The sequence below is a fragment of the Eriocheir sinensis genome, chromosome 70, assembly GCF_024679095.1.
Source record: "Eriocheir sinensis breed Jianghai 21 chromosome 70, ASM2467909v1, whole genome shotgun sequence".
Lineage (NCBI taxonomy): Eukaryota > Metazoa > Arthropoda > Malacostraca > Decapoda > Varunidae > Eriocheir > Eriocheir sinensis.
Window position 1 is genome coordinate 6671401 of NC_066578.1, and position 24300 is coordinate 6695700.

At 44.9% G+C, this 24300-nt stretch overlaps 1 protein-coding gene across 1 annotated transcript in view; it reads left to right on the top strand.

The window, feature by feature from the left end:
* The window catches only part of LOC126988683 (nephrin-like), a 193637-nt gene that overhangs the window by 112607 nt on the left and 56730 nt on the right, over positions 1–24300 (top strand). The window contains exon 4 of the mRNA XM_050847037.1: positions 1202–1312. Within this exon, the coding sequence (XP_050702994.1) occupies positions 1202–1312 (111 nt within the window). The remainder of the gene's footprint in view (positions 1–1201; positions 1313–24300) is intronic.

Here is a 24300-nt window from a genome sequence, read left to right on the forward strand (position 1 = left end):
GTACCGGGACTGTTGAGCTAATCTTTATTCACGAACTTGCACATACCATCCACGCGTCTGTCAGCTGATCTGTAGGTAAGGAACAGCTGTCTAATACGGGGACATGGCCTCTTGTACCGGGACTGTTGAGCTAATCTTACACATACCATCAGCTGATCTGTAGGTAAGGAACAGGTGTCTAATACGGGGACATGGCCTCTTGTAGACTCCTTACGTTCTTATGTTCTTATAACTTGAAGGGACTAGAAGGAAAGCGAGACAGTCCCTTGCGATGAAAGGTCTTTAATCGGTGGTTTTTACTCATCTTCTTTTTCTAGTTTCTTTTATCTGTGTTTTTTTCTTTTTCTTTTTTTTCACATCTTTCGCTTCTGATACGACCTCACCTCCGTCCTTTTCCTTTCCTTCCCTTTCCTTTCCTTTTCTTTACTTTACAATCCGTCCCTTTCTATTCCCTTTCTCTCCTTTCCCATCCCTTCCCTTCCCTTCCCTTCCATTCCGTTCCCTTCCCTTCCCTTACTTTCCCTTCTATTCCCTTCCCTTCCCTTCCCTTCCCTTCCCTTCCCTTCCATTTCATTCCATTCCGTTCCATTCCCTTCCTTTATTTTCCCTTCTATTCCCTTCCATTCCCTTTTCTTGTCTTCCTTCCCCTTCCCTTCCCATCCCTTCCCTTTCATTCCGTTCCCTTCCCTTCCCTTCCCTTCCCTTACTTTCCCTTCTGTTCCCTTCCATTCCCTTCTCTTGCCTTCCTTTCCCTTTTCCTCCTCCCTTTAACATCAATCTTAGGATATTACTAACATATTATTAACAGCTAAGTGGCTAATTTGGCTTTCTAATTCCATTTTAGGGACGTGGTTAGAAGAGTTGGATTTCCACAGAGCTAATTCGATTCATTACAAACTCACTCGTAAAAAGTAACAAAAAACACAAGAATTGAAAAAAAAGATCTAAATGACAAATCAATCATTTAAGTGACTAATAGCTTATGTGACTTAAAAAACAGACGCTTGTGTGTGTATGAAGCTCCCGTGTATTGTGTATGCTGAGAGGGCCGAAAGAGAGGTCAATTTCGGGAGGAGAAGTGTCCTGATAACTAGCTAATCCTTTCTTTCCCCCCTGGAGCATATGTGTATCAAGGTACCGTGTCTCGAGTGCTGAGAGACAACTAATCCTTCCTTCCTTCTTTCCTCCCCTCCCGGTGCAGTTCCCCCCAAGCGCGTGCGAGTGGTGGGCGAGGCGGGGGTCGAGGTCAGCGGCGTCATCGGCCCTTACCCCGTTGGCTCATCCCTCACCCTGCACTGTCGCGTGGAGAATGGTGAGTAGTCGGGAGCGGGGAGGGAGGGGAAGGGTGTAGAGTGAAGGGTTCGACCGTGGAGGGAAGGGAAGGAAGGGAGTCAGAGGGGAAGGGTTGCAGAGAGGGGAAGGGATGGTGCAGGTAGAGAGGGGGAAGGGGACTACTCTAAAGGGAATGGAAGGGAAAGGAAGGGAAGGGAATGGAAATGATGGAGACGGAGTTGGCTCAAGGGAGAGGGAATTAGAAGTAGGGTGGCTGGCAGGGAAGGGAAAGGAGAGAAAGAAAGGAGTAAGGCATTGGAGGGGAAGAGAAGGGAAGGGAAGGAGAGGGGATTGGCCAAAGGGATAAAGGAAAGGGAAGGATGGGATAAGAAGGATGTTTAAAGGGAGGGAAGAAAAGGGAAAGGAAGACAAGAGAAGGGAATGGAAGGGATTAGAAGGGAAAGTAAGAGAAGGGAAGGGAAAAGGAGGGACATGAAAGGAAATGAAGGGATAGGAAGGGAAGGAAAGGGAAGGGAAGGGAAGGGAGGGGAAAGAAATGGAGGGGAAAGGAAGGGGGGGGAGGGAAAGGGATAGGAATGGAAAGGAAGAGAAGGGAAGGGAAGGGAAGACAAGGGAAGGGAAAGGAATATAAAGGAGGGGAAAGGAAAGGAAAGGAATATAAAGGAAGGGAAGGGAAAGGAAAGGAACTGAATATGAAGGAAGGGAAAGGAAAGGAAAAGGAAGGAAGGAAAAGGAAGGGACGGAGGTGGGATCGTATCAGAAGAGGAAGAAATGAAAATAGAAAAACTCACATAAAAAAAACTAGAAAAAGAAGATGAATGTAAAAAAAACTACCGATCAATGAATATATAACCAAACAGTATCGGGATAGAAGATCATAACACACACACACAAAAAAAAAAAAAAGTTAATAAATAAATAAATAAATAAATATAAATAAAACGAGAGATAAAGAGAAGAGCGAAAGACTGTGAAATAAGTTACAAGAAGTAGATTAATAATAAGTAGCAGAAAAACGTATGGAAAGTAGATTAAGAAAGTAAATTAAAAAAAGGAAAGGAAGTAGAAAAATATGAACCTAAAGAGAATGAAGAAAATAAGTAACAAAGAAAATATTGAAAGAAAATAAAGTAAAAAGATAAAAATAAAGTCAGGAAAATAAAGAAAGAAAGAAAATATATTAAAGAAAGTAAAAAAAAGTAAAGAAAATGCAGCAAAAAAAAAGGAAAATAAAATAGGAGTAAAAAGTATTAAGTAAAATAGAAGCGAGAGAGACAAACAGTGAAGTAAATAAGTAAATAAGTGAGAAAAAAGTAAGTTTGGGCGAAGGTTTTCATTACTTTATTAACAGGCTTATCGATTATCTGATGTGTTAATCAATGGACGAATCAATTACGAGGGAAGAGGAGGAGGAGGAGGAGGAGGAGGAGGAGGCGGAGGAGGAGGAGGAGGAGGAGGAGGAGGAGAGAAGAGAGAGAGAGAGAGAGAGAGAGAGAGAGAGAGAGAGAGAGAGAGAGAGAGAGAGAGAGAGAGAGAGAGAGAGAGAGAGAGAGATAGATAGATAGATAGATAGATAGATTAACAAACAAACACATACACAAACAGCGAAAAACAGAGAGATATTAAAGACACATAAAAAAGGAAGGGAAAGGAAAGTAAGGGAAGGGAAGGGAAGGGAAGGGAAGGGAAGGGAAGGGAAGGCAAGGGAAGGGAAGGGAAGGCAAGGCAAGGCAAGGGAAGGGAAGGGAAGGGAAGGAAAGGGAAGGGAAGGGAAGGAAAGGGAAGGCAAGGGAAGGGAAGGGAAGGGAAGCGAAAGGAAGGGAGGGGAAGCGAAAGGAAGGGAAGGGAAGCGAAGGGAAGGGAAGGCAAGGCAAGGCAAGGGAAGGGAAGGGAAGAGATAGAAGAGACAGCACCTGCCCCCCTTTACCCCCTACCCCCCCCTCAACACACACACACACACACACACACACACGCACACACGCCCCTCTGTGCGTGTGTGCGTGTGTTCGTCATGCGCCGCGTCAGGGTGTTCCTCGCGTCACCGGGTCGCTCAATATTTTCCTGTTCCGCCTCGCGCGCTCAACACACACTCTCCCCCGCACTTACTTCTGCTCCTCCTCCTCCTCCTCCTCCTCCTCCTCCTCCTCCTCCTCCTCCTCCTCCTCCTCCTTCTCTTCTTCCTTCTCTTCCTTGTCTTCTTCCTCATCGTCTTCCTCCTTCGTCTTCCTCTTCTTCTTCTGACAGGTCTTCCGGTGTTTGTTCTTCCTTTGTATTCCTGTGTATTCCTATGTATTCCTGCGTATTCCTGTGTGTTCCTGTGTATTCCTATGTATTCCTGTGTGTTCCTGTGTGTTCCTGTGTGTTCCTATGTATTCCTGTGTATTCCTTCTCCTCGTTCTCTTTATACTTTTTAATACAAGTTTTTTTTTCTTTTTTCCTGTTCCTTCTTTTCACTTTTCTCCTTCTATTTCCTCCTCCTCCTCCTCCTCCTCCTCCTCTTCCTTTTCTTCCTCCTCCTCCTCTGCTTCTTTTCCTTCTTCTTCCTTCTCTTCCTCCTTCTTAAATTTCCGACATCTTCTGTTTCTCTTATTAGTTCTCCTTCTCTTCCTCCTCCTCCTCCTCCTCCTCCTCCTCTTTTCTTGTCTTCTCTATTTCTCCTCCTTTTTTTCGGCTTCTTCCTCCTCCGTTTCCTTCGCTTTTTTTAATTTTATTCATTGTCTCTCCTTTCCTCCTCCTCCTCCTCCTCCTCCTTTTATTCCTTCTTGCATTTTCTATTTTCTTTACTTTTATTTTAATTCACTGTTCTTTAATCTCCTTTTTCTATTTCTATTCATCTATTTCTCTCTCTCCTCTTCCTCATATTATTTTTTTTTCTCCTATATTCTTCTTTTCCTCATTCAATTCTTCTTCTTTCGTCGTTTTGTTTTCCTTCCTCCTTCCTTCTCTTCCTCTTCCTCCTTCTTTTCCCTCTCCTTCTTTTCCTCCTTTTATTTCTCTGTTTTTTCTCTCTTCCTCGTACTTCTTCTCGTCTTCCAGTTTCTCAAATTACACATTTTTCCGACCCCTCCATCACCTCTATATATAGCAACGCATCCTCACTCTCACTCTCACTCTCTCTCTCTCTCTCTCTCTCTCTCTCTCTCTCTCTGATAATTACACATCTTAATTCCGCGGTACATAATTTCGACGGCGGATAATGATAGGGAAAAAAGTCCTTAGGTTCGAATTCTCAAACGCCTCCTTCCCTCACCTCAACTGTTTCCAAAGGCGAAAAAGGAGATCAGTCGGGTTCTAATGAGTGTTTCTTTAGGTTCACGGTACAGAGGAAAGGTCAGACTACCACCAGGGTCATAAAACTACCCCTGGAAATGCCTACCACTCCTCCGAAAGCCTTGTCATATGTGCTTAAGCGAGGAAATGTTTAAGAATATGCTTCTAATGAGTGTTTCTTTAGGTTCACGGTACAGAGGAAAGGTCAGACTACCACCAGGGTCATAAAACTACCCCTGGAAATGCCTACCACTCCTCCGAAAGCCTTGTCATATGTGTTTAAGCGAGGAAGTGTTTAAGAATATGCTTCCACCTCCTACATAAACTTTTTCCCAAGATAGAAAAGAAAATCAATAGGGTTCTAATGAGTGTTTCTTTAGATTCACGGCACATAAGTAGGATTATGAGTTTTCTTTAGATTCACGGTACAGAAGGATTATAATGAGTGTTTCTTTAGATTCACGGTACAGAAGAAGGATTATAATGACCGCTTCTTTAGGTTCACGGTACGGAGGAAGGGTCAGATTACCACCAGGGTCATAAAACCACCCCTGGAAACGCTCACAACTCCCACGAAAGCCTTGCCAAATGCTTAAGAATATGGCGCTTACAACCTTCCCCTCACCATCCCTCCAAGCGTCTCATATATCACCCTCAGCCTCGCCTCGCCAGACAAGACCGTTTCGCCTCTTACACTCGCCCAAAACGACGATAAATCGCTCTCCTCGTAGCCGCCCGGTGGTGTAAGCGGGTCGATGGGCGGCCGAGATCACACGTGCCTCGAATCAACATTTCCCAGGAGCTATATTTCACAGCACATCCGCTCTTTCATTGGGGACTTGTTTTCCGAGCTCTGTGTCTGTCTGTGCCTGTCTCTTTCCCTCCCTTTCTCTCTGTCTCTCTGTCTCTCTTTCCCTTTCTCTCTCTCTATTTGTCTGTTTATTTTCCTTTCTCTCCATCAACTCGTTTCTTGCTACTTGTTTTCTCTCTCTGTCTGTGTCTTTTTCTTTCTCTTCCTTTCTTTCTCTCTCTGTCTATCAATCTGTTTCCTTTCTCTTCTTCGCCCCGCCTCCTCTCTCCCCTTCTCTGTCTGGTTATCTGTCATCCTCCCTTTCTCCCTTTATCTATCTATTTCTCTCCCTCTGTCTGTGTCTGTCTCTCTCTCCCTTTCTCTATCTGTCTCGCCCTCTCCTTGGCGCTAACAGGATGGGAGTTCGGAGGCTTCCCCGCGAATTGTCTTGGCCGCGCGAGATATATCGGTATCCGGCGACCTCAGAGGAGTCAGGCTAACTGATCATCGATTCCCGAAGTCTTGCCTGAGCCCGAGGAGGAGGAGGAGCCGCTACTTCAATATCCGCGAGAGATGTGAGGAAGCTCGGTAATTACTCAACGGAGACTGTCGGCGCGCCTCCACTATTCTGCTGATGAAATTACTCCCAGACGCGCCCGTGAAACGTCGGCGTGGTCGTGCACACGGGAGTGGTAAAGCCGCTTCAAAGCCCCCATCAGGAGACAATCAGAGAGAGGGAGCGAGAGAGGAGGGAGGAGAGACGCAGAGACAATGCCTGCTAAGGATATTGACCCCGAAGCAACACCTGGGGTTCTCCATGCACAAAGGCCAAAGGTTGCAGGCAGCGAATATGGGCCAAAAGTTTCCCCGTGAGTCTCGTTCCCTCCCGGCACAGCGCGAGGCATTTGCACGCTTCCAGGCGCCTCTCCCGCCAGCCTAAAGCCATTCTTACTTACACCCGCGGCCCATTTTCCCATTGTGCACAGCTTGCGAGTCGCGTTCTTATCACGGACTCAAAACCATCAACAACCGCCCTAAGAGCATTGATTTGCCTTCCATGCTAGCGTTCCAGCCCCGTAGTTGTCTTTCTCGGCCCCTTAACACACTCCATCTCTGTCTAGCACCGTATCTAGCACCGCCATGCATTCCCAGCACCCCCCGCACCCTTATCACAGACTCAAAACCTTCAACGGCGCCTGAAGAGCATTGATTTGCCTTCCATGCTAGCGTTCCAGCCCCGTAGTCGTCTTTCTCGGGCCCTCAACACACTCCTTATCCGTCTAGCACTGCCATGCATTCCCAGCTCCCCTGCGTCCTTATCACAGACTCAAAACCTTCAACGACCGCCCTAAGAGCATTGATTTGCCTTCCATTCTAGCGTTCCAGCCCCGTAGTCGTCTTTCTCGGTCCCTCAACACACTCCTTATCCGTCTAGCACTGCCATGAATTCCTAGCTCCCCCGCGTCCTTATCACAGACTCAAAACCTTCAACGACCGCCCTAAGAGCATTGATTTGCCTTCCATTCTAGCGTTCCAGCCCCGTAGTCGTCTTTCTCGGTCCCTCAACACACTCCTTCTCCGTCCAGCACCGCCGTCCATTTCCAGAGTCGGTATTATCAGACGCCTCCACCTCCTACATCAACTATTTCCAAAGGCCAAAAATATAATCAGTCGGGTTCTTATGAGTGGTATTTTAGGTTCACGGTACAGAAGAAGGGTCAAACTCTCACCTGGGTCATAAAACCACCCATGGAAATGCGCAAAACTCCTACGAAAGCCTTGTCAAATATGTGTGATTGGGCAAGGAAATTAAGAATATGCTTCCACACTTAACAGCAACTATTTTCAAAGCACAAAAAGGAAAGAAATCGGGTTCTATTAAGTGTTTCTTTAGGTTCATGATACAGAAGAAGGGTCAGACTACCACCTGGGTCATAAAACCACCCCTGGAAATGCCCACAACTCATATGAAAGCCTTGTCAAATATGTGTGCTTGGGCGCCGAAATGTCGAAGCTCCCTCCTGTTCTCCAAGTCCCAGCATCTCGTTCACTGGGTCGTCTCCTTTGGTCCCTGCCACCCATCGCTCACCCCCTAACAAGGACCGCCTGCCGCGCCGCCTCAGCCCTGTCAACTGAGTCACCCCCCACCCCACCGCCGCCCCCTTTGTGATGGCAATGCACCGATCTCTCCCTCTCTCTCGCTCTGTCTCGCTCTGTCCACCTTACCTGAATTGGGAGCCTCCGGGGGTTTCCGACGCACCTTGGCTCATGCATTTCAACACATGAGCTTAACTTTCGCCTTGGCTTACGCACATGTTTTCTCACGACCGGGATATTTTTTTTATATATATATTTCAAGGTCCGCATAACCGCATAAATCGATTTTCCACTGTATTTTCTTGGCTTAGTTTACGAATTTTCTACAGCATTTTCTTAGAGACCAGTTTACGAATTTCACACTTTGATTTCTTAGACCAGTTTACGAATTTCACACCATGATTTCTTAGACCAGTTTACGAATTTCACACCATGATTTCTTAGACCAGTTTACGAATTTCACACCATGATTTCTTAGACCAGTTTACGAATTTCACACCATGATTTCTTAGACCAGTTTACGAGTTTTACACCATGATTTCTTAGACCAGTTTACGAATTTCACACCATGATTTCTTAGACCAGTTTACGAATTTCACACCATGATTTCTTAGACCAGTTTACGAATTTCACACGATGATTTCTTAGACCAGTTTACGAATTTCACACCATGATTTCTTAGACCAGTTTACGAATTTCACACTGTATTTTCTTAGGAACCAGTTTACGATTGGATGCACATTCGTAAAACCAGTGAGTATTATGAACTTTACGATCAGAAGCACGTTCGTATAACCATTGCGTATTTTGAAACATTCGATCAATTTTCCTCGAATGCGACGTTTGCCAACATATTCTGCAACGGTTGTAATTCATAGCTTAAAGTCTTAACGTTTTGCCGATATACGAAGCTTAACGTGTCGATTTAAACTATAAAATACTTTACTTTGGAGTAGAATAATGTCGTACTAGATAAAAAACGTATTGCAAGAAATGGAAAAAATGCATATAATCTCATTTTCTTTCGTGACATCCAAAGCTTAATTCACCAACTGAAGTCATAAAACACTTCGCGACTTTCATTATATTAGGCTAAATTAACTAGATATGAATGTCTTCGTACTTATAAACTGTACAACAACAACATCTACATGTGCTAACAATCTTGCGTGTATTGCTGTGTGCTAAAGGAACCTTCGCGTAATGAAGGAGGAGGAGAGAAAGTACAGTAGCGTTGGTTGCTGAACAAGACACACGCGACCGTACTTTTAAACACAATTTGGCGTTCAGGCACAAACATTTAACAGGGCTTCCTTAGAGTTTGGGGTATTTCCAGGGGTAGTTTTATGACCCCTCTGATAGTTTGACCCTTCTTCTGTACCACGAACCTAAAAAGTATACTCAATAGAACCCGACTGATCTGTTCGGCCTCTGCAAATATATGATGTGTGAGAGAGAGAGAGAGAGAGAGAGAGAGAGAGAGAGAGAGAGAGAGAGAGAGAGAGAGAGAGAGAGAGAGAGAGAGAGAGATTTTTCGGGGGTGGGGAGTTCAAATGCCTTTGTTGGGAAAGGGGAGGGGGGAAGAAGAGGGGTAGAAGGGGATAGGGGCGGTGGAGGGGAGTGGAGAGGGGAGAAGAGGGAGGAATAGGGGAGATGGGGAGGAAGGGGCGTGGCTGCGTCTGACTATACCCTGTACCAAGATCAACAGAATTTACCGTCTATTCTCTTGATCTTGTCCTATACAGTACCAACCACGGGTGTGCAGGGGCGGGGCAGAGACACACGCCCCTCGCCGCTCCTCAAGCCCTCGTGTGTGTTAAAAACTTCGTGAATTTATCGCTCAACATAACGCCAATTATCATCGTTCAGTGCAACAGCAATTTATGGTTAAAGGAACAGTAATTCATCGTTTCACGCAGCAACACTAAATGGAGAGTTGTAAATGCATGAAATTACTCATACATAATATACTAGGAAACAAACAAACGCTCTGATTATTCATTACTATACGATAATAACAATGGATATTACTACTACTACTACTACTACTACTACTACCTTTTCAACGGGCCTCCATCTATTAGAGTTGCGTTGTGAGCGGTATATTCTCTCATATCCTTTCACAAAGCAATTCATTGGCCCCACCCCGCCAATGACTGTGGCCGACAACCATCTTTATTTAATATTACAAACCTTCCTACACATATTATTCTTAACTACTACTACTACTACTACTACTACTACTACTATTACTACTACTACTACTACTACTACTACTACTACTACTACTACTACTACTACTACTACTACTACTACTACTACTATTACTACTACTACTACTACTACTACTACTACTACTACTACTATTACTACTACTACTACTACTACTACTACTACTACTACTACTACTACTACTACTACTACTACTACTACTACTACTACTACTACTACTTTTACTCCTCCTCCTAGTCCTCCTCCTCCTCCTCCTCCTCCTCCTTCTTCTCCCTCTCTTCCTCCTCCTCCTCCTACTACTACTACTACTATTACTACTACCATTTCTACCACGACTTCTGACACTATTCCTATTTAACCGAGCGTTAGTAACACACACACACACACACACACACACACACACACACTCGCGTGACAAAGACAGCGGCCTCGTGAGCTCTTACAAGACAGAAAGGAAGGGGAGCGCCAGAAGATCCCGCGCCCTCCCTCCCTCCATCATTTCTTCAGCCCCAGAAAGATAACAAAGCTCGTAATTGGTTCCCGTTATGTCCAGGGCACGTTATATCTCTGTGTGTGTGTGAGGGGAGTGAAGTCTGTATGTGTGTGTGTGTATGTGTGTATGTCGAGGGTTGTTTGTAGTGAGTAAGTGTGTGTGTGTGTGTGTGTGTAAACTAAACGATTTATAAGTCAAACAGCGTAGGTCACAGCTCGGTACCCTGCAACACACAACCACAACAGCCCTTAAGTGGTACCATAGCAAGGAAGGGACTCTCAGAAGCCTTGTTTACGTGTCCGCTTAGTAGATGTCACGTTAGTAAGGCCGCAGCTATAGAGGCCGCCGCGTGCTGGACCTAAACGCTGGTTGACATGTTTTGAAGACTGACTTAGAGGGTTTAGTAGGGAAGCGTGGGGAGGGAGGAAGAGAGAGAGGGAAAGGGTAAAGGAGAGAGATAGAGAGACATAGATAGATAGAGAGGTAGAGAGAAACATAGATATAATTGAGAGATGGATAGATATAGAGAGGTTGTGTGGGAGAAAAAGACAGATATAAAGTGAGAGAGATGGATAGATGGATAGATAGATAGATAGATAAATAGATAGATAGATAGATAGATAGATATAGAAAGTCACCGCTTGCTCTACCTGGATGCCATAGATGTGTATGTATAACTCTATATATATGTGTGGAAAAGCTACACTATATATTAATCTCCTGCGTTAGCCGTAAATATAAAAGATGAGTTTCGAAAAGAACGCAATAAAAATTGATTATGATTTACAGAGAATGAAGGATAAAGAGTGTTGTTCTTAATATCAATAAAAACGTTCAATGGCTGCCGTTCAACAATGCTCAGTGAAGGAAAAAAAAAACATGAAAAAGTGTCTAAACAGAGAAAAAAAGAGGCAGTTTGGAATCAGAGAAATCGTTGAATTATGAACAAAGGCGCAACGTTTTTTCTTCTAGCTAATAAGTGTGTGTGTGTGTGTGTGTGTGTGTGTGTGTGTGTGTGTGTGTGTGTGTGTGTGTGTGTGTGTGTGTGTGTGTGTGTGTGTGCGTGTGCGTGTGGGTGTGTGTGTTTACAAAGTTACGTACATTCTCTCTCTCCTTTGCTGTCTTCCTTCCTTCTCCTTCCTTTCCTCCTTCCTTCCGTATTTTCTTCTTCCTTTGCTGTGTTTCTCTCTTATTCTCTTTCCTTTTCTCCCTTTCTTCCTTACTCTCTCCTTCCTTTCCTCCCTCCCTTCATTTTTCTCTCCTTCCATTCCTTCCTTCCTTCTGCTCCCTTTCCAATCCTCCCTACCTTCCTTATTCACTCCTTTCTCTATTCCCTTCCTTCTTTTTCTATCCTCGAACAGAATCCAAAAACATACACACATACGCATCCTCCTAAGGGCATGAGAGTATCTTAAATCGTAATGAAAGCAGCAGAAGAAGTTGGAAAGTTTCGTTTAGTCGGCGCAACATCTGTGGTCATATGCCGGAGAGAGACAGGAGGGGAAGGAATTATAGGAGAAGGGAACAGACCCCAGGAGACGGGACACTACCCCCGATTAATACCTGGTACCCATTCACTGCTGGGTGGACAGGGGCGTAGGGTATCGGAAAAGCCGCCCAAATTTTTCCACTCCGCTCGGGAATCGAACCCGGGCTCTCTCGATTGTGAGCCGAGTGTGCTAACCACTGCACCACGAAGCCCCCAGAACCAGACGAAGCAGGACAAAAAAAAAAAGCCACCAGTGAACATCAACAGTAAACTAATAAAGATGATAAAAGACCTCATAAAGAAGCGCAAATATATGACAGTAAGAACCAGAGAGGGATGAGTTAGAGTTGAACGACCTCACGTAACTTATCACGGGAAAGTTTGTGATGTCCGTAAATTTAACAGGATCGAAGCGTGACATTTACCAAGAAGAGACTATTCGTTGGCGGACTTTAATTGTTTGCTCTGGGACATGCGAGTGGCAATGTCCGATGTTACATTTAGGATAGTCAAGTTTTATTCATCGGCTCTCCATAAATGCTTCTGTGTTCCATTACCTGATCGCTGTTCTTGAAAAATGTGTTCATGATTTTTTTAATAGTTCTTTCCGGAAATTCAGCATGTTCACTTCTGCATACAAATATACATACACATAATCATTTATACATGCATACATGAACACTCACACACCTGCATTAATGTAGACAAACGGACAGACACGGAAGTAAACAGCTATTAACTACAGGTGTTTGCTGGCTATTGACCTCTCCGCTGGCCACTTATTGCTGTTTACTTTTATAAGTGCAGCGCTTAGCGAGGGTTTCTTGCTTTTGCACTCTTTTTTACGTTTCGCCTATAGCTCCGGTAGGCTTTCTTGGTGGGGCCTGATACTCGGCCCCAGACCGTTGTGGCGCTGGCAAGTGGTTATAGTGATGCCATCTTGCTTGGCTCATGCCCCCCCCCCGGAGCTCATCAGAGAATCTAGAGTCCGGGTTGATAGGTGGTCTTCTGGACAGCATGTGGGTAGTTTTAGGCCACTCGGCGAGGACTGAAAAATCCCAGCTTGTGGCACCGGGTGGGGAGCGAACTCACGTCCTCCTAGACTCGGCGGCGTCACGCTAACCACTCAGCCACCGCCTCCCCCCTTGGGCTGCTTTCTTTACTGTAGATAACACATTCCCCCATGTCTGTCACATCGTAATAAGAGGTGTTTTCAGTACCCTTTGCAAGTCTCACAAGCACTGCGGTAGGCGTGGGGCAGGGCGTGTGTCTCGTGCCCGCGTGTGGCGTGTGGGCGCCGCTTCCCGCGCTCCGCTGCTGCTTGATGACGCTCCCATTAGTCACGGCGCCGCAGACAACCTTCATAACGCCGCCGCGGCCACCATCGATCACCGCAGCCACTCACCATATTAAACACTTGTGTGCTGCTCTGGGTCCCAGTGTGTGTATATGGATAGATAAATGTATACACACACACACACACACACACACACACACACATAGACAGACAGATACAATATATAGAGTAGATATAGATAACCACTGAACATATTACACGTTTACTATTGTGTTCATAAAGAGAGACAGAGAAGATACAGATTAATAAAAGATAGAGATAGAGGTAGATATAGATAGAAGGACAGCTTGATACATAATATAGGTAGATAGACAGATAAATACGCCCTAAATGATAGATATATACAGATACAGACAGATAGATAAATTGATAGATCCTTACATATATAATCACCTAACTACATAAGGGTAAAGGGAATTAAATGCTATAAAATACTGATAATAATTCAAACTCGCGTCTCATTGCTATTCAGTATTTTCTCTTATTTATTTTCTTCTCTTTCCTCGTAACAGCTTATTGTAACCCCGCGTGGGTGTAGAAAACGTGGAAACGAGAAAAAAAAAGTCAGAACACGAAATTGAAAATACATATTGCTACTTAATTCACGTATTTTACAACTCCACCCTTGTTAGCAGAGGTGTTTCGCGTATTCCTGTCGCAAACACGTATTCGCTGGGTGCATGTGATTGACTGCCTACATTACTTAAGCTGACATCGACGTGGTGGTGTAAATTGACGGTCTGTATACTGTAGTGCGTCTGTATTGCTCGTCCGGCAGATAGGACATGCGACCACCACATTCAATACAACAGGAGACGAAGCCGAAGGTGAGGTTGGGTTCTGAGACTCGCACTACCCTTGAATTCCACCCAGCCTCGTGTCGCCTCAGAATAACACTGCGTACCACACTGACAAGCATCAATTCATCAAGTTTAGTAAAAAAAGGCAAAATAATAGACGAAGATGGAACAGAGGTTGGGTTCTGCGATTTGCACTTCCCTTAAATTCCACCCAATTTCGTGTCGCCTCAGAATATCGCTGCTTACCAAACTAAGAAACATCAATTCATCAAGTCTAGCAAAAAACGGCAAAATAATAGACGAAGATGGAACAGAGGTTGGGTTCTGAGACTTGGACTCCCTCGAATTCCACCCAAACTCGTGTCCCTTCGGAGTCTCATTGGGTATCACACTAACGACACAATTCTTGAAGCCTATAAATAAAAGTTAAAGAATGCCTGACGTATAAGGATCGCAGCAGGAGAGGTATATTAAGCAGAGGTTGGGTTCGTGTCCCCTCAGAATATCACTGGGTAACGCGCTAACAAACATTCTTGAAGCTTATAAAAAAAGGACTAAAGAATGTCAGGTGTATGAGGATCGCTGCAGGAGACGTAGATTAAGCAGAGGTTGGGTTCGTGTCCCCTCAGAATATCACTTGGTAACGCGCTAACAAACATTCTTGAAGCTTATGAAAAAAAGACTCAAGAATGCGAGGCGTATGAGGTTCGCTGCAGCAACTCAACACAGACCTTGCAAAACAGACTCGACAAAAAACGAATTCCATGAAAACACGAACACAACAGATTCGCATGCAGTAGCGTCTATCTTCTTGCGTAGCAGTAATCCCGAACATCATATATTTTACGGCGGGAATAATTTGTTTCCGATGTTAACAGCGATATTGCTTTACATGCTAATAGTCTGGATAACCTAATACATTTTGTGTACTTATGGACGCCGGGCTTCGGTGGTTTATGTGTATATTCAGTTTCACGGAAGCAAAGTGATCGATTCCGCTCTGCACACATATTTACAGTGCGATATAAACTAAACTCATACCTCACGACCAGTATCGCTCTTCACCTTTAAGCCCTGCGCTGTACTCATTCCGCGGGTTTCCTTCACACACAGAACTGAAATCAGGCCAATAACGCGCACTACCAAGACGCGACCTCAAAGAACCTGAGACAAACAGAAAGCGGAGACAGAGGTGAGGTCGATCTGATCCAGCCTCGCCCTCCACTAGTTCGCCTTCTCATATAGTTTCGCCACAGTGCAAAGGGCTGTATTTTTCCCACATCGACTATTTCTAAAGGTCAAAGAGGGGATCAATCGGGTCTTCATGAGTGTTTTTTAAGGTTCATGGCACAGAAGAAGGGTCGAACTACCACCAGGGTCATAAAACTACCCCTGGAAAGGCCTACAGCTCCTACGAAAGCCATGTCAAATATGTGAACTTGGGCGACGAAATGTTTTAAAATACGACCCAAAGTCCCCTTCATACGATCTCCTCCACATTACCTGACATGCAAACTCCCCGACATACGAACTCGCTCTCATCCGAACAATTTCCCAAGGCCACAGAGGAGAGAACTCAAGTGCTCATGAGTTTTTCTTTCACATTCATGGTGCAGAAGTCTTGTCAAATTGTCACTAGGCTCGTAAAACTACCCATGGAAATACTAACACGACCTATCCTATCAAATTTTGGTGTGGGTGTGAGATTGAGGGCCTAAGACTATCCACAAGCTGTCCTGAAGACCGCCTATCAACCCGGACTTTAAATTCTCTCTATGAGCTCTGGGGGCAGCATGAGCCAAGCAGGATGGCGCTACTATAAACACTTGCCTGCGCCACAACGGGTTAGGGCCGACCATCAGGCCCCGATAAGAAAAAATAAGCCAATACAAATTCGTCCTCACAATACAATGGACGCTTAACCTATATATAAGAAGCCCCATCATAATCCTACCGCTGTTATATCATGGTAAAGGAAGGACTATAGCATGAGAGGTAGTATAAGGAGTGTTTGTATAAGGAGAGAAAGTTAGTGTAAAGGAAGTTAGTATTCGTCGAGTCGAGTTAACCTATATATAAGAAGCCCCATCATAATTCTACCGCTGTTATATCATAGTAAAGGAAGGACTGTAGCATGTGTGAGTGAGAGGTAGTATAAGGAGAGTTTGTGCCTTCCTACAGCGACTCCACATGGATACGAGGAAGACCAAAGTGACGGAGGAGTGCGCCGAGGCAAGGCGTAACTTAGCGTGTCCCTCAAGTTAATTTAATCTACGTGTTTAATAAGCTTCAGGCTGCGAGGGTGAATATATCCTGGTAACTTGGGTGAGAGAGAGAGAGAGAGAGAGAGAGAGAGAGAGAGAGAGAGAGAGAGAGAGAGAGAGAGAGAGAGAGAGAGAGAGAGATTTACATAGAAAATCAGACCACACAGACCCCATGGTCCAGACTTGGTGGTCTGTCCTTAAACCTAAGTGATTTTACATTAATCAGAAGACTCCAAAACGTTGCATTTCTACTCTAGTTGATATTAAGTTGAAGGAAGTGACGGTCGAGAGAGAGAGAGAGAGAGAGAGAGAGAGAGAGAGAGAGAGAGAGAGAGAGAGAGAGAGAGAGAGAGAGAGAGAGAGAGAGAGAGAGAGAGAGAGAAATTAATTGGAGGAAATATATTTTTTGTAGCGAACGAGACTGAACTGACTTTGTAATTAATGGAGTTATTTGATCATGGCGACGCTTTAAGAACACGATAGGTACAGGTATTTTGTTGATATGATACGTGTCTAGAACATGTCCGCTTTTATCTATCCCTCTATCCCTCAGTCCGTCAATCAATTTATCTATCCGTCAATCTATTTATCTATCCGTCAATCACTATATCTATCCGTCAGTCACTATATCTATCCGTCAGTCAATTTATCTATCCGTCAATCAATTTCATGTATCTTTTTCACCTGTCTAGAACTCTTACCTGTCTATCTATCTATCTCTCTATCCCTCTATCCGTCTATCTATTCTATTTGTCTATCTGTTTTATCTGTTATCTTTTATTTTTTTTCATTTATTTTTATTTTTATCTGTTTATCTATTTTATTTTACTCTGTCTATCTGTTTTATATCTCTGTCTATTGTGTCTGTCGTTCTATTGTATTGGTCTATGTATTTACCCGTCTGTCTATCTATTATTTCATCTATCTATTTATTGTTGATGTGATGACTGTCTCGAACTCTTTACTTGCTCGACTCTATCTGTCTATCTATCTATCTATCTGTCTATCTATCTATCGTTGTTTGTATTCCTATTTCTCTCTCTCTTTCGCAACTCTCTACTTTATTAATGACCATAATTATGTACATATGTATAGGTGTGTATGTGTGTGTGTGTGTGTGTGTGTGTGTGTGTGTGTGTGTGTGTGTGTGTGTGTGTGTGTGATTGTCAGCCTTTATCCCTGTCTGTCTATCTATATGTTTATCTACCAATCTACCGGGCAGTTTGTATCCCTATTTATCTTTCCGATCAGTTTATCCATGAATATGTTTGTATGTAATTTGTTTGTGTGTATGTATGTACGTATGTTTGTTTGCTTTTATCTATCAATCTATATCTGTCAGTTAGGTAATATTTGCATCTCTCCTTTTGGTTAGTTTATTCATGTGTGTGTGTGTGTGTGTGTGTGTGTGTGTGTGTGTGTGTGTGTGTGTGTGTTATGGCGCAGCTGTTGGCTTTTTTTTTTTTTTTTTTTTACGTCTGAACCTATAGCGCCGGTAGGCTTGCTTGAGGGGCCTGGATGGTAGTCGGCCCCAGCTCGTCATGGCGCAGGCAAATGTTTATAGTGGCGCCATCTTCTCTTAATACCTTGTGATGTGACGTCCCATAAGCTCGCTCCATTGTGTGTGTGTGTGTGTGTGTGTGTGTGTGTGTGTGTGTGTGTGTGTGTGTGTGTGTGTGTGTGTCTGTCTTTCAGTGCCACCGGCCGTGTGTTTGTCAGGATCGCGCGTCTCTATGGCGTGTTGAAACCTCTCCCAGAAGCGCACAATAGACACACAGGGAGGAGTCTCGAAGTGCCAGATGCCTGTTAATAACTCTTTGCTATTGTCTGCGCGAGTGAGAGCGAGTCTGTGTGTGTGTGTGTGGGGGGGGGGGGGGGTGGAGGGGGGGCGTTGTGTGTGTGTGGGGGGGGGGCTTCCTTCCGATACAGAAACTAGCCAAGAAAGCAAAACAAAGCAGAGAAAGTGAAATTATAACACACACACACACACACACACACACACACACACACACACACACACACACACACACACACCAGTACAAAGAGGAAACTAAGAGAGAAACCAAGAGCCTCACATCATAATTAGTTTAAGGCTTAATGACCCTCTTGACAGCGCTACAATACATGGGAAAACTGCCCTGAAAGAGTGAAATTATAAGTCTTTCTACAATACACATCCCAGCACAAAGAGGAAACTAAGAGAGAAGCCAAGAGAAACACATAAGAATTAGTTTAAGGCTTGTTGACCCTCTTGACAGCGCTACAATACATGGGAACACTGCCCTGAAAGAGTGAAATTATAAGTCTTTCTACAATACACATCCCAGCACGAAGAGGAAACTAAGAGAGAAGCCAAGAGAAACACATAAGAATTAGTTTAAGGCATATTGACCCTCTTGACAGCGCTACAATGCATGGAAACACTGCTATAACGCCACATGGAGACCAGCACGCCAAGACAGAGTGCGCGTTGCGTGGTAAGGGGTACCACTAAGAGCCCCGCCGCCAAGGAACACAGGATGAGAAATAATGTAAATACACTTCATGGCGTGGTGAGGCGGGCGACTAGTCATTCCTGGGGCAGCGGCGGCGGTTTGTGGTCCGTGCATGTGTGGGCGAGGTGTTTATGAAGCGGGGAGGATTATTTGTGCAGAAGCAGGACGTTGCGAGGGTAAGCTGGCTGGCTGGCTGGGGCGCTGGCTGCCTGGCTACTCGTCGGGCGACCGGGAAAAGCGTATGTCCTATCTCTCTACTGGTATGCGGCGCCCACTCTTGAACGCGGCAGGTTAGGTTAGCTTAGGTTAGGTTAGATGAGGTGAAGTGAGGTGAGGTGACGTGAGGTGAGGTTAGGTAAGGATTGGTTATGTTAGCTTAGGATTGGTAAGGTTAGGTTAGGTAACTTAGATTAGGATAGGTCAGGTTAGGTTTGGGTTAGGGTAGGTGAGGTGAGGTGAGGTTAGGTTAGGTTCGGTTCGGTTCTGTTAGGCTCAGTTAGCTAAGGATTGGTAATGTTAGGTTAGGATTGGTAAGGTTAGGTTAGGTAACTTAGATTAGGTGAGGTCAGGTTAGGTTTGGTTAGGGTAGGTTAGGATCGGTTGGTTAGGTCAGGATATTTCAGGGATGGTCAGGTTACGTTAGGTTTGGTTGGCTTAGATTGGGTTTGGTTAGTCATGTTAGATCATTTTGAATAGGAATCACAATGAGAGTATTTTCCTGAGCACCCAATGGTTAGTTTCGAAGCCACATCTCAGTGTTTTTACTCGGGGACCAGAGAGTAGGAGAAAAACTGGGAATATGGGTGCCGGGAAATGTTCATATTGTGCTCTCTCTCTCTCTCTCTCTCTCTCTCTCTCTCTCTCTCTCTCTCTCTCTCTCTCTCTCTCTCTCTCTCTCTCTCTCTGTCTCTGTCTGTGTGTGTGTGTGTGTGTGTGTGTGTGTGTTTGCCTGTCTCTCGCTCTCTCGCTTTCTCGCTCTCTCGCTTTCTCGCTCTCTCGCTTTCTTGCTCTCTCGCTTTCTCGCTCTCTCGCTTTCTTGCTCTCTCGCTTTCTCGCTCTCTCGCCCTCTATCTATCTAACTGTCTATCTGTATGTGTGTGCGCGCGCTCGTGACTTTGAGATCACCGAATGAATACGAATTCCCTGACGGTCCATTAGCGACGCCCACGGCCTGACACTCGTTGCTTGAGGCTGAGTGAGCGTACGGGATGAACACACAATAAATGCGATGCCTGGAATGACGGGAAGCGGTGGAAGGCAAATGTGGGGCGATTAAATTGATGTGAACGAGTATAAGGACCGATATTACAGCGAAACCAGACAAATGTGAGACTTGGAGGGGTGTGGAGGAGGAAGGGAAGGGGGAGATGAGAGATTGATCGATGCATGTATAGAGAGAGAGAGGTCGGGGTGGACACACAGGTAGAGAGAGACACAGACAGAGACATAAGGTGGAATAGGACAGGATAGGACAAGATGAGAGATTGATAGTTGCATGTATAGAGAGAGAGGTCGGGGTGGACAAACAGATAGAGAGACACAGACATAAGGTAGAATTGGACAGGATAGGACATATATGAGACAGAGATGTAGAGAAGGGTTATGGGGAATGAGAGATTGACGGATGCATGTAGAGAGAGAGAGAGGTCGGGGTGGACAAACAGGTAGAGAGACACAGACATAAGGTAGAATTGGACAGGATAGGACATATACGAGACAGAGGGATGTAGAGAAGGTGTTTTTTTTTCAACAAAGGAGACAGCTCAAGGGCACAAAAAAAGGAAACAATAATAAAAAAAGCCCGCAACTCGCTGCTCCTAAAAAGAATCCAAAGAGGTGGCCGAAAGAGGGGTCAATTTCGGGAGGAGAATTTTGGGGGAGATGGTAGATTGATAGATGTAGAGATAGAGAGAGGGATTGACAAACAGACACACACACACACACACACACACACACACACACACACACACACACACACACACACACACACACACACACACACACACACACACACAATAAGGAAGAGTAGGACAAGATAGGTCTGACATCTATACACACGCCCGGCTGAGACAGTAAAGTATAAATGAAAGTACTGGACACACACACACACACACACACACACACACACACACACACACACACACACACACACACACACACACACACACGGCCCAAGATACTACACAATGCAATACGCCAGAAGCGACACAACAACGTATTAACACCAACAGCTGCGCCATAAAACACACAGACACACACACACCTCCTCTCCCCCCCACACACTACCCCTCCTTCCCCCACACACACACGCGCACACACACACACGAGGAAGGTCATTTGAGGTTTTATGGAAGGCAGAACTCTTTCCCTCTTGTATTTTCCTTTTATTTCCATTTCTCATTGGCACTTTTTCCACGTCACGACCCGTCCCACACGAAGCTGACCCCGACCATGAAAGGAGAGGAGGGGAGAGAAGAGGAGAGGAGAGGAGAGGAAAGGGGAGTCGAGAAGAGGAATGCAGTCAGCCGGTCAGTCAGTCAGTCACGCGGGCCGTCAGTCAGTCAGTCAGGCAGGTTGGCAGGCCGTTCGCTATTCAGGGAGTAATTCAGTCAGCCAGGCAGCCTACCAGGTTCATTGTAGGCTGATGTTTGTTTTACTCTCTTTGTTTCCGTGTGTGTGTGTGTGTGTGTGTGTGTGTGTGTGTGTGTGTTTGTCTCTCTCTCTCTCTCTCTCTCTCTCTCTCTCTCTCTCTCTCTCTCTCTCTCTCTCTCTCTCTCTCTCTCTCTCTCTCTCTCTCTCTCTCTCTCTCTCTCTCTCTCTCTCTCTCTCTCTCTCTCTCTCTCTCTCTTTGTATATCTTATTTTTCTTTTCTTTTTTTCCGTTTTCCTTTTTCTTTTCTTCCTTCTTTTCTTCTTTCTTTTCCTTCTTTTGTCATTTATTCTTCATTTTTTTCCTCCATTTTTCTTCCGTTCTCTCTCCCTCTCCCTCTCCCTCTCCCTCTCCCTCTCCCTCTCTCTCTCGTCGTCGTCGTCTTCCTCGTTCCCAATTTAGTTTTCGTCTTAATTTTTGTTCGCCGGTTCTCTCCTCGCCCTCTTTGCCCATGTCCTTCACTGTCGTTTTTTGCCTTTGTTATGTCTGTGTTTTCTTTGCCCCTCGGTCGGGTGCATCCGTCTCTGTCTTTCTATTCTCGCGTTCTATTTGTCTTCGCCCGACCCGGTTGCAGTTCTTCGTCAGAGTGGTTTTCTCTTTTTTATTTGCTATTCAGTCAGCGCCGACCTCTTTTTTACTTCCCTCGTGCACGCTTTCTCTCTTCCTTTCTCTCCCTCTTTTCCTCTCTCTTCCATGTCTTTAAGTTTTTATGTGTTTATCTATTCGCGGGGAAGGGCAGTAAAGCCTTTCGCTGGGGGTTTTTCTCACCTTTGGCGGGAATATGCTGCGGAGTCTTCTAACACACAGCGAAAAACACAATATGAAACCGTGGACTTTACTCTTTTTACGGCCTGGTACCCACGCCGTAGCTGAAGGGGTGACTCTGTGAAGGTATTTCAGTCTTTCCACCACTATCCCATTCTGTGTTTGTGTGTCGGTATTCTGTTCTCTGTTTTGTGTGCCGGTATCTCAGTCTTCTCTATCCGATTTTTTGTTATGATTTGGAACTTGGAGTCAATACGGGTCATATTATCAGACATTTCGGCGCCCGTGGACATTTCAGCTCCCAAGAACACGCATTTGATAGGGCTTTCGCAGTAGTAGTTGTGGGTATGTACATGGGTAGTATGGGTAGAGTCTGTTCACTTAAGTCCGACCCAAGCTGACAATATAAGCCTATAAGTGTGTTTGTAAGCTGAGTGCTGATTGGTTACTGCTATACCTTCCAAGTTTTCTTTAACCTCTGTTTGTGTTTATCTCACGCGGCACTCTCTGCTAATCTGCACTGTGCCTACGAACACGCTTAGGTTTATGTTGTCAGGTTGGGTTAGACTTAAGTGAACAGAATTTATCTTACGCAAGACTTTCTGCTAATTTGCACTGTGCTTACGAACACGCTTAGGTTTATGTTGTCAGCTTGGGTCGGACTTAAGTGGACAGACTATACCCTTACTACCCATGTAAATACCCACAACTACTACTGCGAAAGCCCTATCAAATGCGTGTTCTTGGGAGCTGAAATGTCCACGGGCGCCGAAATGTCTGATAATATGACTCGTCTTGATTCAAAGTTCCAAATCATAACAAAAAATAGGATAGAGAAGACTGAGATTCCGGCACAATAAACAGAGAATAGAATACCGACACACAAACAGGATGGGATAGTGGTGGAAAGACTGAAATACCTACACAGAGCATGAACATAATATACACACTCTTTAGAACCCGATTGATCTCCTTTTCGACCTTTGGAAATAATTGATGTGGGAGGCGGAAGCGTCGGAGAATAGTGACCTGCGTTTATGCTTCAAACAATGACTTCAAGCAGAATAGGTAATCAAAAGGGTGGTGGGGTGGTCTGGTGGCTTCAAGCGTAAGGTCATAGAGGTTAGGAGCAAGGTAAAGACGGTTCAGCCCTTGTACCGTCATGTGACAATGGAAACGGTAAGAAGGGGGAGGCGGTGGCTGAGTCGACAGCGTGACGGCACCGCGTTCAGGGCGACGCGAGTTCAATCCCCGCCCGGTGCCACCAAGCTGGGATTTTTCAGCCGCCTCCGAGTGGCTTAAAACTACCCACATGCTGTCCAGAATACCACCTATCAACCCGGACTCTAGATTCTAGGATTAAAGATGAGCTCCGAGAGGGCAGCACTATAAACACAAGCCTGCGCCATAATGAGCTGGGCCATACCATCAGGCCCCTCCAAAAAAACAAGCCTATCTTCGCCACAGAAAAAAAAGTCTTGAACCCCGAGCCATAACATTAAAAAAGAACCCTAAATGAACCTGAGTGAAACCTATCAAGAGAAAAAGTCATGTGTAATCAAGTCGAAGTGGTTTTTTCTTACAGACATATATTACGTTTGCAACTGAAGCCTGATGGACGATACTGATATCAACGTATAATTAATTAATATTAGAAAACAAACTAGTGGTCGAGGGTCGTGTTCCTGTTACGAGCCATTATGAAAGTGACGTGATGTAATGTCAGTGACCTGAGGACGAACTACATTACGTAAATTTAAATGCTAACGAAATGCTCTTCACGTATTGAGGCAGAACTCTTTCCCTCCTGCATTTTCCTTTTATTTCCATTTCTCATTGACACTTTTCCACGTCACGACCCGTCCCACACGAAACTGACCCCGAGGATGAAAGGAGAGGAGAGAAGAGAAGAGGAGAGGAGAGGAGAGGGCAGTAGAGAAGAGGAATGCGATGTGTTTGCTTGTAGAACTAACCACATAACAAACTCTAATGATAACAAAAAGCTTGTGTGGGTGAAAATATGAGCTTAGGAACGGACTATATTACGCAAGCTCTAATTGTATCGGTTGAAACGTATGCAACTGCGAGCTAACTATATTTTCATGCTCTGCTTCCAAAACTCTCTGAATGCGATGCGTGTTTGTTATGCCGGTGCTCTACAGCGTCACCCCCAGCGGACGGCCTGACGCGCGAGCTCATGAATGGTTATTGAGGGCAAAGAACAGGCGACAGCGAAATTGATATTAATAAAGATCGCATTCATACCGGGAGCGTTGCGTCACGGCTTGCATAAAAGGATCATTTAA